Genomic DNA, 17,079 nt, shown 5'->3' with positions numbered 1-17,079 from the left:
TGGTCATCAGGGAACATGCACCTGGTCATCAGGGAACATGCACCTGGTCATCAGGGAACATGCACCTGGTCATCAGGGAACATGCACCTGGTCATCAGGGAACATGCACCTGGTCATCAGGGAACATACACCTGGTCATCAGGGAACATGCACCTGGTCATCAGGGAACATGCACCTGGTCACCAGTCAACACCTGGTCATCAGGGAACATGCACCTGGTCATCAGGGAACATACACCTGGTCACCAGTCAACACCTGGTCATCAGGGAACATGCACCTGGTCATCAGGGAACATGCACCTGGTCATCAGGGAACATGCACCTGGTCATCAGGGAACATGCACCTGGTCATCAGGGAACATGCACCTGGTCATCAGGGAACATGCACCTGGTCATCAGGGAACATGCACCTGGTCATCAGAGAACATGCACCTGGTCATCAGGGAACATGCACCTGGTCATCAGGGAACATGCACCTGGTCATCAGGGAACATACACCTGGTCATCAGGGAACATACACCTGGTCATCAGGGAACATACACCTGGTCACCAGTCAACACCTGGTCATCAGGGAACATGCACCTGGTCATCAGGGAACATACACCTGGTCACCAGTCAACACCTGGTCATCAGGGAACATAGACCTGGTCATCAGGGAACATGCACCTGGTCATCAGGGAACATGCACCTGGTCATCAGGGAACATGCACCTGGTCATCAGGGAACATGCACCTGGTCATCAGGGAACATGCACCTGGTCATCAGGGAACATGCACCTGGTCATCAGGGAACATGCACCTGGTCATCAGGGAACATGCACCTGGTCATCAGGGAACATGCACCTGGTCATCAGGGAACATGCACCTGGTCACCAGTCAACACCTGGTCATCAGGGAACATGCACCTGGTCATCAGGGAACATACACCTGGTCACCAGTCAACACCTGGTCATCAGGGAACATGCACCTGGTCATCAGGGAACATGCACCTGGTCATCAGGGAACATGCACCTGGTCATCAGGGAACATGCACCTGGTCATCAGGGAACATGCACCTGGTCATCAGGGAACATGCACCTGGTCATCAGGGAACATGCACCTGGTCATCAGGGAACATGCACCTGGTCATCAGAGAACATGCACCTGGTCATCAGGGAACATGCACCTGGTCATCAGGGAACATGCACCTGGTCATCAGGGAACATGCACCTGGTCATCAGGGAACATACACCTGGTCATCAGGGAACATACACCTGGTCACCAGTCAACACCTGGTCATCAGGGAACATGCACCTGGTCATCAGGGAACATACACCTGGTCACCAGTCAACACCTGGTCATCAGGGAACATAGACCTGGTCATCAGGGAACATGCACCTGGTCATCAGGGAACATACACCTGGTCACCAGTCAACACCTGGTCATCAGGGAACATAGACCTGGTCATCAGGGAACATAGACCTGGTCATCAGGGAACATGCACCTGGTCATCAGGGAACATGCACCTGGTCATCAGTCAACACCTGGTCATCAGGGAACATGCACCTGGTCATCAGGGAACATGCACCTGGTCATCAGGGAACATGCACCTGGTCATCAGGGAACATGCACCTGGTCATCAGGGAACATGCCCCTGGTCATCAGGGAACATGCCCCTGGTCATCAGGGAACATGCCCCTGGTCATCAGGGAACATGCCCCTGGTCATCAGGGAACATGCCCCTGGTCATCAGGGAACATGCCCCTGGTCATCAGGGAACATGCCCCTGGTCATCAGGGAACATGCCCCTGGTCATCAGGGAACATGCCCCTGGTCATCAGTCAACACCTGGTCATCAGGGAACATGCACCTGGTCATCAGGGAACATGCACCTGGTCATCAGGGAACATGCACCTGGTCATCAGGGAACATGCACCTGGTCATCAGGGAACATGCACCTGGTCATCAGGGAACATGCACCTGGTCATCAGGCAACACCTGGTCATCAGGGAACATACACCTGGTCATCAGGCAACACCTGGTCATCAGGGAACATACACCCGGTCATCAGGCAACACCTGGTCATCAGGGAACATGCACCTGGTCATCAGGGAACATACACCCAATTATCGGACAACACCTGGTCATCAGGGAACATACACCTGGTCATCAGGGAACATAGACCTGGTCATCAGGGAACATAGACCTGGTCATCAGGGAACATGCACCTGGTCATCAGGGAACATAGACCTGGTCATCAGGGAACATGCACCTGGTCATCAGGGAACATGCACCTGGTCATCAGTCAACACCTGGTCATCAGGGAACATGCACCTGGTCACCAGTCAACACCTGGTCATCAGGGAACATGCACCTGGTCATCAGGGAACATACACCTGGTCACCAGTCAACACCTGGTCATCAGGGAACACCTGGTCATCAGGGAACATGCACCTGGTCATCAGGGAACATACACCCAATTATCGGACAACACCTGGTCATCAGGGAACATAGACCTGGTCATCAGGGAACATAGACCTGGTCATCAGGGAACATGCACCTGGTCACCAGTCAACACCTGGTCATCAGGGAACATGCACCTGGTCATCAGGGAACATACACCTGGTCACCAGTCAACACCTGGTCATCAGGCAACACCTGGTCATCAGGGAACATGCACCTGGTCATCAGGGAACATACACCCAATTATCGGACAACACCTGGTCATCAGGGAACATACACCTGGTCATCAGGGAACATAGACCTGGTCATCAGGGAACATAGACCTGGTCATCAGGGAACATGCACCTGGTCATCAGGGAACATGCACCTGGTCATCAGTCAACACCTGGTCATCAGGGAACATGCACCTGGTCACCAGTCAACACCTGGTCATCAGGGAACATGCACCTGGTCATCAGGGAACATACACCTGGTCACCAGTCAACACCTGGTCATCAGGGAACACCTGGTCATCAGGGAACATGCACCTGGTCATCAGGGAACATACACCCAATTATCGGACAACACCTGGTCATCAGGGAACATAGACCTGGTCATCAGGGAACATAGACCTGGTCATCAGGGAACATGCACCTGGTCACCAGTCAACACCTGGTCATCAGGGAACATGCACCTGGTCATCAGGGAACATACACCTGGTCACCAGTCAACACCTGGTCATCAGGCAACACCTGGTCATCAGGGAACATGCACCTGGTCATCAGGGAACATACACCCAATTATCGGACAACACCTGGTCATCAGGGAACATAGACCTGGTCATCAGGGAACATAGACCTGGTCATCAGGGAACATGCACCTGGTCATCAGGGAACATGCACCTGGTCATCAGTCAACACCTGGTCATCAGGGAACATGCACCTGGTCACCAGTCAACACCTGGTCATCAGGGAACATGCACCTGGTCATCAGGGAACATACACCTGGTCACCAGTCAACACCTGGTCATCAGGGAACATGCACCTGGTCATCAGGGAACATGCACCTGGTCATCAGGGAACATGCACCTGGTCATCAGGGAACATGCACCTGGTCATCAGGGAACATGCACCTGGTCATCAGGGAACATGCACCTGGTCATCAGTCAACACCTGGTCATCAGGGAACATGCACCTGGTCACCAGTCAACACCTGGTCATCAGGGAACATGCACCTGGTCATCAGGGAACATACACCTGGTCACCAGTCAACACCTGGTCATCAGGGAACACCTGGTCATCAGGGAACATGCACCTGGTCATCAGGGAACATACACCCAATTATCGGACAACACCTGGTCATCAGGGAACATAGACCTGGTCATCAGGGAACATAGACCTGGTCATCAGGGAACATGCACCTGGTCACCAGTCAACACCTGGTCATCAGGGAACATGCACCTGGTCATCAGGGAACATACACCTGGTCACCAGGCAACACCTGGTCATCAGGCAACACCTGGTCATCAGGGAACATGCACCTGGTCATCAGGGAACATACACCCAATTATCGGACAACACCTGGTCATCAGGGAACATAGACCTGGTCATCAGGGAACATAGACCTGGTCATCAGGGAACATAGACCTGGTCATCAGGGAACATGCACCTGGTCATCAGGGAACATGCACCTGGTCATCAGTCAACACCTGGTCATCAGGGAACATGCACCGGGTCAGCAGTCAACACCTGGTCATCAGGGAACATGCACCTGGTCATCAGGGAACATACACCTGGTCACCAGTCAACACCTGGTCATCAGGGAACATGCACCTGGTCATCAGGGAACATGCACCTGGTCATCAGGGAACATGCACCTGGTCATCAGGGAACATGCACCTGGTCATCAGGGAACATGCACCTGGTCATCAGGGAACATGCCCCTGGTCATCAGGGAACATGCCCCTGGTCATCAGGGAACATGCCCCTGGTCATCAGGGAACATGCCCCTGGTCATCAGGGAACATGCCCCTGGTCATCAGGGAACATGCCCCTGGTCATCAGGGAACATGCCCCTGGTCATCAGGGAACATGCCCCTGGTCATCAGGGAACATGCCCCTGGTCATCAGGGAACATGCCCCTGGTCATCAGGGAACATGCCCCTGGTCATCAGGGAACATGCACCTGGTCACCAGTCAACACCTGGTCATCAGGGAACATGCACCTGGTCATCAGGGAACATGCACCTGGTCACCAGTCAACACCTGGTCATCAGGGAACATGCACCTGGTCATCAGGGAACATGCACCTGGTCATCAGGGAACAAGCACCTGGACATCAGGGAACAAGCACCTGGACATCAGGCAATACCTGGTCATCAGGGAACATACACCCGGTCATCAGGTAACACCTGGTCATCAGGGAACATACACCTGGTCCAGTGGTTCCCAAACTTTTTTAGTCCAAGGCACCCTTTGGGTGTCCATGACTTTTTCAAGGCACCCTTAAGCCAAAATAATTACCGAACTATCCCTTTTTTCAGTTAGTTAGGTCAAAACAATGCTATGTACTGTATGCAGGGCATACCTGGTCACAAGGACCTATTTAAAAAAAACAGGCCAGGCTTTCTATCAAGGTCTTCTAAGAACCTGATTCAGACCGGCTTGCTGGGCTGCAAGCGTTCGGAGCCCAGCTAGCAGGTTAACGGCTACCCCGCCAAACTCGGGTGCCGGACGGGTTCCCGACAGTCGGGATCCCGACAGTCATTTATCCAACGTTGGGATCCCGACTGTCAAAACGTCGACAGCCGGGTGCCCGACAGCTATTTTCCCTCGTGGGGTCCACGACCCCCATAGAGGGAGAATGGAATCGTGCCTGCAGCGTGGCGAGTGCAGCGAGCCCGCAAGGGGCTTTTTTGCACTCGCCATGCTGTCTGACTCCGGGCAGTCGGGATCCCAACGTCGGGATAATGACCACATCCGCCAAACTCATCCCCCCCCTGCCCCGTGCACGGCTTGCAAACATGTTTGCAGACGTGTGCACAGGGGGAAAATCGCTCACCATCGAATAATTGTACCCCTGCCCGACACCTGCATTTTCTGAAGAAATTCCAGAAAATGCATGGTTGCGGCCGGAGGGTGTCAATCAATTAGCTGCCTGTCTTCATACAGACAGCTTGCGCATGCACACAGCATACCGTGCGCATATGCAGTCGTCTGATAATCACCCATGGTGTGAATTTGCAGCATGCTCAATGTGTTGTTACGTGTGTAGGGCCCATTAAACTCACATACCTGTAAATTGCTGCCAGCCAACGACCGATCCACTGTATCGGGTCCACTTCTTCAGCTCCTCTTGTCACAGCTCATTCATCCCCTTCAGGACAATTGCCCGCTGTGCATACTCCTGCAGCCACCACCGTCTGACCCCAGTCACCGGCAAGCCCCCTGCTCACAGAGATGTAGCTAGGTAACATGGTGCCTGGAGCAAGGGTATGTTTTGGCACCCCCACCCCCCGTGCTGAATTGGGGGCATGGCCATAATGGTGACCGTACAGGTTCCAGAGCTTGTGGTGTGGCAGGGGTTGCTAGTAGGGGGGATAATAACAGGTGTAGCCCATGGGCACATCTGTCAATGAGCAGCAAACCCAAACTGTGACCTGGCGGTACTTCTTACATGTACCCCTGGCCTGCCCCTTTCTATGCTAGATGCGCTGCTGGACACAGCACAAAGCAATATGAGGGGTACTGCAGCCTGATCCTGATAGCCGGAAGGCAGGCAGAGGATATTTCCTGGCTGTCAGGGGTATGCATGTACATAGCAGCACTGGTCTTAGGGGTATGGGTGAAAACCGGACCAACATAAAACCGCCGGACCGGACATCAAACTCTGCATTTTGTAGCTTGTAGCCTCCGGTCCGGGGGGGCTGCCTGTCACCAGGTAGAGGAGGGGGGTAGAATAAAGCCTCCCTGTATGGTCCGGGCATGTATCAAAAACCGGACGGTCCGGACCAGCCGGGGAGGCTGTAATCTCCCCTCCCCCATGTCCCTGGTGATAGCTATCACAGGGACCCCCCGGACAAGACACCCCTGGACAGGACACCCCCCGGACCGGACGCTACAAGCTCCGGACTGCAGATTTTGATGTCCTATCCGGCAGTCCGGGGTTTAGTCCGGTCCGGTTTTTACATAGTCCCCTGGTCTTAGTGCTGCATGCATGCTCCCTGGCTGGCTCACCTCAACACTCGGCCTGCAACACAATGAAGGAGGAGGTCGCTGGTGCCACATTGAAGAAAGAGGTTGCGGGCACCACAGCCGCGGAGGAGGGAGAGAAGGGGTTGCCTGCAGCACAATTAAGGAGAACGTCACGGGCAGAGCGCCCTCTAACCTACAAGGCTCCAGGAGCTGGCACTTCACCTGAGCCATCCTCCTCCTCTCCCTACTCCCCCGCCCGCTGCCACAGGCTGACTTTAACTTATCCCGCTTGCACCTCTCCCCCATCCAGCTGCTTAGCTCACTGCCCACCACCTCCCGGAGCTCAGCCCCGCCTCCTCCCAGCACACTCAATCTCCGCTGCATCTCAGCGCTCACCCCCGCCCCCTCCATCTGCTCACTCTCTGGGCGGTATTCAATGTGAATACCTGCGAGGTGCAGCGAATCCTTTTTTGGATTCGCTGCACATTCGCCATGTTCCGGAGCCGGCGGGCTCCGGTATTCAACGAGTCAGGGGCAGCGAGCCCCTGACTGGCGAATATGAGCTCCTGCGGCGATTGCCGCAGGGAGCCTCAGGACGGTGCCAGGCAGAGAGATGGTAGTCTCTCTGCCTAGCCCAGACCTTTGTGGGGGGTTAGGTGTGCTCCCCGGGTGCCAGGCAGCACAGGCTGCCCCCCCGGGGGTGCCAGCAGGCTAGCGTATATTCACTACACACGATCAAAATGATCGTGCAGTGAATATATGAATATGTAATGAGCGGCTCCGCTCTGGCGCCACCTGCTGGATGCTGTGTAAAAAAAAAATAATAAAAAAAAATATTATTTTTAAAATTAAATATATATTCATGTGCTTACAGCACATGAATAAAAATAGCATGCCCCTCCTCAGAATAAAATTCCTGATTTTTTGACATCAAATGTAAAAAACAAAACACTTTATTTTAAAAGTTCACATTCCACTTCACCATAAAAAGATAGCGATTGCTACTCGGTGAATCATGGTGAAAAAAACCTAGAAATGTATTCGCCATGTGGTCATTGAATAGGGTGATTCACCGTTTTTGACAGAAATTCGCCAAACAGCACAAATTCGCCATAAAAACCTGGCGAATCAGGCTCATTGAATACCGCCCTCTGTGCAGTGTGCACCCGCTGGGCACCGACTCCATGCTGACTCCCGGCGCTCACCCCCTGCCCCCTCCAGGTGCTCACACACCCCAAAGCACTCGCTTTCTGCCGCTCAACCCTGCCCCCTCTCAGAACTCAATCACCGCTAACTCCCAGCGCTCAAACCCCGCTGCCTCCCAGCGCTCAATCCCCGCTGCCTCCCAGCGCTCAATCCCCGCTGCCTCCCAGCGCTCAATCCCCGCTGCCTCCCAGCGCTCAATCCCCGCTGCCTCCCAGCGCTCAAACCCCGCTGCCTCCCAGCGCGGCACCCCAGTCACTGCGTCGCGGCTCCCCAGGGAGCCGCGGCGCACAGTTTGGGAACCACTGACCTGGTCATCAGGGAACATACACCTGGTCATCAGGGAACATACACCCAATTATCGGACAACACCTGGTCACCAGTCAACACCTGGTCATCAGGGAACATACACCTGGTCATTGTGTCGCCAGTCATTAAGTCAACACATGAAAAAGGTCATCATTAGGTGGTCAAAATGTAGACACAATCAATAGGTCGGCATGAATTTTCATGATTCTGTACCGACTTATTCATACTTTACCATCTCAGTGGGCATAGAGGGAGAACAAAACAGTGTGCCTGCAGCATGGCGAGCGGACATGTTACACTTCTATGTTGTCCAAGTGGAAATAAACTCAAACAAAATAAAATATGAAAAACTGGTGTATGGGCATCTTTAGTCATGTATGAACACCTGGTCATCAGGGAACATGCATCGGACCCACCAGGCAACACCCAGCAATCAGGGAACACAGTCATCGAGACCAGCAGTCAGCAGCAAGCAACAGTCAGACATCCCCAGGGAATACCTGGTCATCCACAACACTCTGACCAACAAGGCCTCTACCTTAGTTAATCATTATTTAAACCCACTTCTTGTAGTTGATGTTCAGATTGGCCGTCATAACATGTCCACAGTAGTACACGGCCCCTGCCCCGGCTGTGCTGTCAATAATGGTGGCTATGCAGCCGCCATGTGTGTATCTGGGAAGAGAAGAGGACACGAGAATCTATAGGCGAATTACACGTCTGGCATCTAGAGAACAATCCTATCTATCTGCTTCACAGCTTATTCATCACAATATTTACCAAAATCATCTTACCCTGGGGGCCCCTCTAGGTAGGGTCCCGGCTGGAATATGCAGATCATCCTTTTCCCAGCCTTGCTATAAAACATGCTGTATTCAAAGCCAACTCCGTCCTGCTCAAGGTTTCTGGTGAAGAGACGCACATCTGTTCTTGCCGCCGGAGGGTAAGCTGAAAATGGGCACAAGGACCTTCAATGCCTCAGTGGGAAGACCTTTTGACTGTCTGTCTAGACACTTTCGATCTTCTTATGCACACCTAACATACATGTAAAATCCACACACATACCCCCGTTCCCCAACTCCGCTGCCTGGGTGTCACTCTTGACTCCTCCCTCTCCTTTGCACCCCACATCCAAGCCCTGGCCCATTCTTGCCGGTTCCAGTTACGCAACATTGCTCGCATCAGGCCCTTTCTCTCACAGAGTGCAACTAAGCTGATCATCCACTCATTGGTCATCTCACGGCTTGACTACTGTAATGCTCTCCTCACCGGCCTCGCTCAATCCCAACTGGCTCCTCTCCAATCTGTCCTCAATGCTGCAGCCAGGCTTATCTTCCTCTCCCGCCGCTCTAACTCTGCTACTCCCCTTCAACAAAATCTGCACTGGCTCCCATTCCCCTACGCGAGCCACCTATTCTATTCTCCCTCTATGGGGGTCGTGGACCCCCACGAGGGAAAATAGCGGGTGTCCGTCGGGCACCCGGCTATCGGCATTTTGACAGTTGGGATCCCGACGTCGGGTAAATGACTGTTGGGATCCTAACTGTCGGGAACCCGTCCGGCACCCATCTAGCCTCTAGTTGTATGCTGATCGAGTCCTCACTACTTACATTTAAGCTGTAATGTGTATTGATCTGTGGCGCACTTTATTTGTACTCTATTTTTGTTATTTATTCAATGTTATGCCAAGCTTTGTCTCCCTGTATTGTTCCTTTGTACGGCGCTGCGAAACACTTGTGGCGCCTTATAAATACAATTATAATAATAATAATACCAGGAGCAGGCCACATCTGCAGCTATATGAAATAACAAGAATTACACAAATACCAATTGCAGAATGTCCTGTTACCTGAATGTCAGATAGTCCTCAGGCTGCAAGGCGGGAACCGGATGATGTCACACACTGAGCGCGCGGCTGCTGCTGCTACATGGAATCGCTGAACCTTTACAGCTGCACAGAAGACCGCGCACTTATACCCCACTCAGGGACAGGTGGCACAAGCTTCCAAAAGTCATAAAATGGAGTGACAGACAGCTCCTAATTGACATTTTTTAAATACAGTCTGTAGCGTGACAGTTGGGGGCTGGATTGGCTGATTGTTTATCACTTTCCATTTTATCACTTTTTGAATCTTGATACATCCGGCCCAGAACCAGGACAGAGGAACATGACGGCATCACATGGAGGGCGACCATGCCTCCCTTGGCACTTCTTGTGGTGCTTGGCCACCCTTGTACAATGGTCTCATGACGACCTGTACATATGTGATATACGTAGCGTGTAGCCCCGTCAGCTGCAGCATGTTCATTGTATGTGCACAGCCGCTAGCATGCGCTTCCCTGCCCAATTCCACACCAATCAGACAATCCTATTGCTGCATGCGGTGATGGAAGACCAGGGCAGAACGGACGGTGTAATGCAGGCATGTCCAAAGTCAGGCCCAGGGGCCAATTGCGACCCGTGCAGTCATTTCAAGTGGCCCGCAGCCTCCAGTTGGAAGCAGGCAGAGCACCAGATGTGGGAAGCACAGCACAGGACACTAAAGGTGGGGCCCTGGCGCCTTTACCTTGCTGTCTGCTGCAGTGAGGAGGTGCCGGCTACCACAGTCAGATGTGTTTGGCGTCCTACCCCTGCTGCTGCAATCGTATATCACCCTACTCCACAATCACAGTGACAGCAGTATTTGGGGAGGGGGCAGCAAGGGGAAGCTTGCTCCCGTAACATGCAGAGTGGAGGAGGGCAGCAGCGGGAGCCGAAGCATCTCCTGTCCTTGCAGTGCCTGCTTTGCCTCTCCTTCCTCTGGCTCACACAAGGGGCTGGGAAACATGCAGAGTGGGGGACATACGGTGAAGGAGGGTCAGGCTGGGGGGACATACAGTGAATGGATGCAGTGATGGCCATTCAGAGAAGGGGGAGCAGAGGCAGGCTGGAGGACATACAGTGAATGGGGGGCAGAGTGGGGTACATAGTGAATGGGAGTCATACAGTGACTGGGAGTCATACAGTGAAGGAGGGTCAAGCTTGGAGACATACAATGATGGAGGCACTGATGGACATTAAGAGAAGGGGGCAGGCTGTTCCCCACTCTGCACCCATTCACTCTGTCCCTCATACAGTGAATGGGGGACATACAGTGAAGGAGGGGCAGGCTGGGGGACATAGAGTGAATGGGGGCAGTGATGGCCATTCAGAGAAGGGGGAGCAGGGGCAGGATGGGGGACATACAGTGAATGGAGGCAGTGATGGCCATTCAGAGAAGGGGGAGCAGGGGCAGGCTGGGGGACATACAGTAAATGGAGGCAGAGTGGGGTACATAGTGAATGGGGGTCATACAGTGAAGGAGTGTAAGGCTTGGGGACATACAATGAATGGAGACACTGATGGACATTAAGAGAAGGGGGGCAGGCTGGGGGACAGAGTGAATGGGTGCAGAATGGGGGACACAGTGAATGGGGGCAGAGTGGGGGACCATTCTGATGTGATTAATAATTCAAAGAATGTCAGGTTGAATGATCGGCCCCCACACATTTACACTTCACCAAATCTGGCCCTCGTCGCAAAAAGTTTGGACACCCCTGGTGTAATGGTTAGCGTTACTGCTGAGGTCCTGGGTTCTATCACCACCATGGCCCTAACTGTGCAGAGTTTGTATATTCTCCCCGTACCTGCATGGGTTTCCTCCGGGTGCTCCGGTTTCCTCCCACAATCCAACAATATACTGGTAGGTTAATTGTCTCCCAACAAAATTAACCCTAGAATGTGTGTGTGTGTGTGTTTGCGCGTGTGGTAGGGAATATAGGGCCTTATTCTAATTCACTCTTTCTGACAAAATCCTTCTTAGATGGACAAAACCATGCGCACTGCAGGTGGGGCAGATGTTACTTGTGCAGAGAGAGTTAGATTTGGGTGGGGTTTACTTCAAAGTGAGATCTATATTGCAGTGTAAAAATAAAGCAGTCAGTATTTTCCCTGCTCAGAAACAAAATATCTCACCCAAATCTAATTATCTCTGCACATGTTACATCTGCCCCACCTGCAGTGCACATGGTTTTGTCTAGCTAAGAAGGATTTTGTCAGAAAGAGTGAACTTCGAATAAGGCCCATAGAGTGTAAGCTCCTCTGGGGCAGGGACTGATGTGAATGTTCAACTATACTATATATATATACAGCGCTGCAGAATATGTGTGCGCTATATAAGAAACTGTTAATAAATAAGATTGGCGTTATGTGCCAACAGAATGCCCCCAACCTTCTGTAGATCAGAACAAACATTCTTTTCCTGGGCAGGTTTGATCGTTCTCCCACCCTTGGGTGCTAGAGACTATATCCAAGAGAAAATAGTGATAGTTACGAAGTAGAGAGCATCACTCGTCTGGGAGAACTGTCCTGGTCCTAATCCCCGGTCCCTGGTCCTAATCCCCGGTCCCTGGTCCTAATCACCGATCCTAATCCCCGGTCCCTGGTCCTAATCCCTGGTCCTTATCCCCGATCCTAATCCCCGGTCCCTGGTCCTAATCCCAGGTCCCTGGTCCTAATCCCCGATCCCTGGTCCTAATCACCGATCCTAATCCCCGGTCCCTGGTCCTAATCCCCGGTCCTTATCCCCGATCCTAATCCCCAGTCCCTGGTCCTAATCCCAGGTCCCTGGTCCTAATCCCCGATCCCTGGTCCTAATCACCGATCCTAATCCCTGGTCCTAATCCCCGGTCCCTGGTCTCTGATGATTGGCATAATCTGCAACATGTTAGAAATCACCATCATTTGTGGGTCGGAATCAGTAATTGGAGGATTTCAGATTGTATTTTGTGGAATTTTTACAACAATCAGTAAATGGATAGATTATTGATGTAATGGCCACTTTAGCGGATGTATTTCCCATAGAACCATGCATGCATCTTGCGCATTCCACTTCTGAGACATAAGAACAGATGGCGCTTTTACCGTCTATGTGATGTACAACAGCATTAAATGAAGGTATGCGTTTCCACTCTCCGCTTTTACTGAGCTCCAGAAACTTGTTGTACAGCTCCTGCGTATTCGGACGCCATGTAGCGTTGGGTAAGGAATAGTCCCGCTGTCCATTGCTGGGGTGGGAGACCTGGAACGTGATGTAGAATCTGTTGTTTATCACACTGTGCAATGCGATCCCCGGCATGTTAATCGGAGGCTGGCTACTCACCGAGAAGCTACGCTGTGCAGGCTGACCGGCACGCTGGCAGATGTATTCGCCCACACGGAGCAGCCTGGCACAGCCCTGCAGCATGGCTCTTCCTGTATGGGACATAAATGAGAGACTTCCGTCCACAGCATACGGTGCATGACACACGGTGGGAGAAAGGTGCACACAGCTGGATTTACACACTGGCAAGCAAACTCTAGGTACATTGTATGCCAAATGCAGCAGCAAGCAAGGTGGGTTTTTAAAGCTTCCAGAAGTAGAATACTGACAATGCTAAATATAGACCAGTGCCCAATTGCAGTCCTGAAGGCACACCTAGAGTCCAGGTTTTAGGAATATCCCTGCTTGTGCACACATGGCATCATCAAAATGACTGAGGTATTGAATTAGGCCACCAGTCCGTGAGCATGGCTAGCCTTAAAATCTAGGGGGGTATATGTTGATTTTGGAAGATTTTTATAGATTTCAGAGGGCTTCCAGGGTTAGAGCACACATTTAAAAAATGATTTTTCTTTTAGCCCTGGATGCCAAACAATGATAAAGGATTGATTAAAATGGATCATTAAAAATCTATAAAATTTTCGGTACTTGTGTACTAGCACGGCGCCCATCGCATCGCAGACCATAAGGCATACGATTGTATGCGATGCGATGGCAGCCGATGTTATACAATTTTAAATTGTATACCATTGCATTGTATGCCATTGTATCGCATATACAATGGTATGCGATTTAAAATTGTATAACCACACTAATACCCCTTTCACACCAGAAATGCAGAGACAAACCCGGGAATTAAATTCCAGGGACAAGCAGGGACATTCCCGGGTTGGGACCCATTCACACATGCTTTTGAAGCAGGGACAACCCGGGTCGGCACCTTTCACACTGAACCCGGGATGACCCTGCATTTCTATGAGAATAGCATTGAAAATGGCCTTTTTTAGGCTCACATTAGATAATTGATTATTAATAATTAAGACACAAAACATTTGTAGTGTTTCAGCCTTTGTTTACTTGTATAAAAAAAGTATTAAAAGGCTTATGAAAGCATCTTCCTCTCATGATTAATAGCTCTCTGACCTCCTCATTTGTCCAAGCCATGGCACACATTGCAGGTTTACAGGGGTTAAAATGCACTTCTGGGGTCTGTGGTGCCACAGAACATGCACACTGTCTCTCTGCACGCTGTATGCTGCCTCTGGGCGTGTCTGTGAGTGTCCACCACAACAGGAAATTGCCCTGCTAGCAAATCAGCACTAGCAGAGGCAACACGGGAAGCAGGGACATGTCCCTGCACCTTTCACACCAGCCAGTAACCCTGGAAGGACCCGAAAGCAATCCTGCTACCTAGCAGGGTTGAATTGCTGGCAAAATAACCCGGGAATTTGTCCCTGGAACCTTTCACACCAGAGCTAGTCCCGGGTTGTTCCCAGACGCAACCCGGGAATTTAGGCTGGTGTGAAAGGGGTATAATGGGTTTTTCAATGTTAAAAGTGCCCCCTATAAGATAATTAAACGTCATGGGTGCTTACTATGTTAAAAGCACCCCCAACGGCACCCCCACTATCAACGCCAACCCGAAGCGTGGCGAGCGCCAGCGGTACGTGTCCTCCGACCTTTTTATACCCCCACTAACCATGTCGGCGTGGAGTTGATTTTATATAGTGCAGCGAGCCACCGAGCCCGAAGCGTGGCGAGCGGCCGCGGAATACATGTAAAGAAATATGCGTCCCCTCGCTGCGCTCGCCACACTATTTAATATCAACTCCTGGAAAGTGGGGGTATGAAAAGGTCGGAGGACGCGTACTGCCGCCGCTCGCCACGCTTCGGGTTGGCGCTCATAGAGGGGGTGGCGTGGGGGTGCATTTAACATTGTTAGCCCCCATTAGGGTGCTTATACAATTAAAAATCGTATAGGGGGCTTATACAATTTAAAATCGCATTGCATCGCTGTGCATCGGGTGTGCGGTGATAATACACAAGTACCACATTTTCTAACCTAGTGATACACCTCTTGGTCTGTTGGGGTGTCATGAGGACTGCACTTGGGAACCATGATGTAGACTATAATGTGTGTGGAACCCAGCATAACCATACACAGAGCGCACACTGTAACACACAATGGGCCTGATTCAGAGCCGATCGCTGTTGTGCGAATTCATAATCCCTTTGGTTATTTAACCACTGTGCATGTGTACGGATTGTACCACGCATGTGCGAGCCAATATAGTGACACAAATACCAACAGGATCTTATGGTCACCCCCTGCAATTGGACAGACAGGAAGGGGGTGTTTGGGGGTGGTATCCGGAGGGCGGAAGTTAGCTTCTTATTTGGCCAGCTTAGAGCGGCTTTGTGACCGCACCTCCGGCCTTGATCAGCCTGTCTCTGCTGCAGAGTTGTGGACCGGTCAGAGCTACTCACTTTTCCATCATTCGATGGTGAGAGAATTGCATATGGATGTGCGACAGAACAGCGATATTTTTACAATTCACTCACAGATTTGCACAGGGCGGTTCTCTTTCTGTCTGGGGGCGGCTATCTACCTGCAACTTTGCAGATGAGCAATTGGGTCTGAATTGGTAATAATATTACACTGTGCAATGGTGTCGCAGTTGGATCTACAAAGGCGACCGCGACAAATACGGTTCTTAAAGCAACTTTTTACAGTCCTTCCTCATCTTTGCGGCCGCCGCTTACGCTACGGAACTGTGCTCGCAACAACTTTATTAAAGGTAATAGATGGTGGCGTGGACACAGGAGGGTGAGCCTAACGTAACTGGCACAGCGGTGGCCGCAAAGATGAGGAAGTTCTGTGGGCACCTTATGTATATTGCGAGAGTCACAATGCGCAGTGACGGTGCATCAATATGGCTGCGCGGGGTGTGCAAGCGCAGCAGCGGCACGCAGTGCACATGTGACCTGAAAGTGATCACTGCGAACAAACTCATACATTGGTCTTTAATGTAAGTGGGAGGGGTGTGACTGTAAAAGTACCTTCTGACACCTTACAATGAATGGAACTAGTGACATAATGACATTAGTCACTCAGCTGCGGGAGAACTACAAGTCTCACCATACCCTGTGTCTGCCTTAGCAGATGGCTGGACATGCTGGAAGTTGTAGTCAGCTGGGGACCAGCATCACATTCATCCTGAAGTCTCATCTGACACGGCTCACTAACCTGGCGGCTGTACCGGCTGCCCCCGCTCCCAGTCCAAGGTCCTTATGTTACACCAGCAGAGGTCCAGAACTGTCTGTCTCCAGTGCAGGCGACATCTTGTGTGAGCCAATCACGTAAGCTCCTATGACTGTGAGCTCTGACAAAATGGCGTTCGCCCGACCGCTCTACCTCCGACGTTCTGCCAGTCTGCCGCTCGGGCTCTTTCATCACGTGTCTATGGCTGTGTGTGCATCGGCATCCAATGCGCTGTGCTCCTCCGAGACCGTCCTCTCCTGCCTGAGCCTCTGCGTGCGCCATGTGACAGGGCCTGGAGGAGTCCTACATTTATGCAGCATTGCAGAGGGTCATAATACACAAAGCAAGTGACTGAGATTGCATTTAGCTCAGGATACAATGTACGTTTATGTGCAGGCTTCCCATACTGACCCTATTCATGTGTTGCACCGGTTCTGGGGCTGATTATAACCAGGGGAGATGTTGGACTATATAGTGAAAATGTGTATTTTTTTTTATGGTGTAAGGTCGACAATGGAGAATGTGGACACAAGCAAAAGGTCAACCTGGAGATGGTAGTGCCTATACATTGTG

The 17,079-nt window shown here is 51.6% G+C and overlaps 2 protein-coding genes across 41 annotated transcripts in view; one reads left to right on the top strand and one right to left on the bottom strand.

The window, feature by feature from the left end:
- LOC146049613 (acyl-coenzyme A thioesterase THEM4-like) overlaps positions 1 to 16,671 on the bottom strand; it is a 43,321-nt gene extending 26,650 nt beyond the window's left edge. For 2 of the 5 annotated variants that reach the window (XM_083166170.1, XM_083166168.1), the window contains exons 1-5: positions 16,389 to 16,671; positions 13,305 to 13,396; positions 13,067 to 13,223; positions 8,919 to 9,072; positions 8,689 to 8,799 (exon numbers count right to left, since the gene is read on the bottom strand). In XM_083166170.1, coding sequence (XP_083022296.1) covers positions 8,689 to 8,799; positions 8,919 to 9,072; positions 13,067 to 13,223; positions 13,305 to 13,396; positions 16,389 to 16,473 — 599 coding nt within the window. In that variant the 5' untranslated portion in view covers positions 16,474 to 16,671. Of the gene's footprint in view, positions 1 to 8,688; positions 8,800 to 8,918; positions 9,073 to 13,066; positions 13,224 to 13,304; positions 14,900 to 16,388 lie in introns of those variants that run through there. The other 3 variants (XM_083166169.1, XM_083166172.1, XM_083166171.1) reach the window with 3 other exon arrangements.
- LOC146049607 (immunoglobulin superfamily member 11-like) overlaps positions 1 to 17,079 on the top strand; it is a 571,199-nt gene that overhangs the window by 181,349 nt on the left and 372,771 nt on the right. For 3 of the 36 annotated variants that reach the window (XM_083166159.1, XM_083166158.1, XM_083166150.1), the window contains exon 1: positions 15,169 to 15,748. The exons of 24 other annotated variants lie outside the window; for them this stretch is intronic. The gene's annotated coding sequence lies outside the window, so the exon portion shown is untranslated. Of the gene's footprint in view, positions 1 to 15,168; positions 15,749 to 15,792; positions 16,887 to 17,012; positions 17,077 to 17,079 lie in introns of those variants that run through there. 9 more of the 36 variants (XM_083166157.1, XM_083166155.1, XM_083166156.1 and 6 more) reach the window with 6 other exon arrangements.

The sequence above is a fragment of the Crinia signifera genome, chromosome 12 (assembly GCF_055691185.1).
Source record: "Crinia signifera chromosome 12, ASM5569118v1, whole genome shotgun sequence".
Lineage (NCBI taxonomy): Eukaryota > Metazoa > Chordata > Amphibia > Anura > Myobatrachidae > Crinia > Crinia signifera.
The sequence above is the reverse complement of the archived record's forward strand: the minus strand, read 5'-3'. Positions and strand labels throughout refer to the sequence as shown.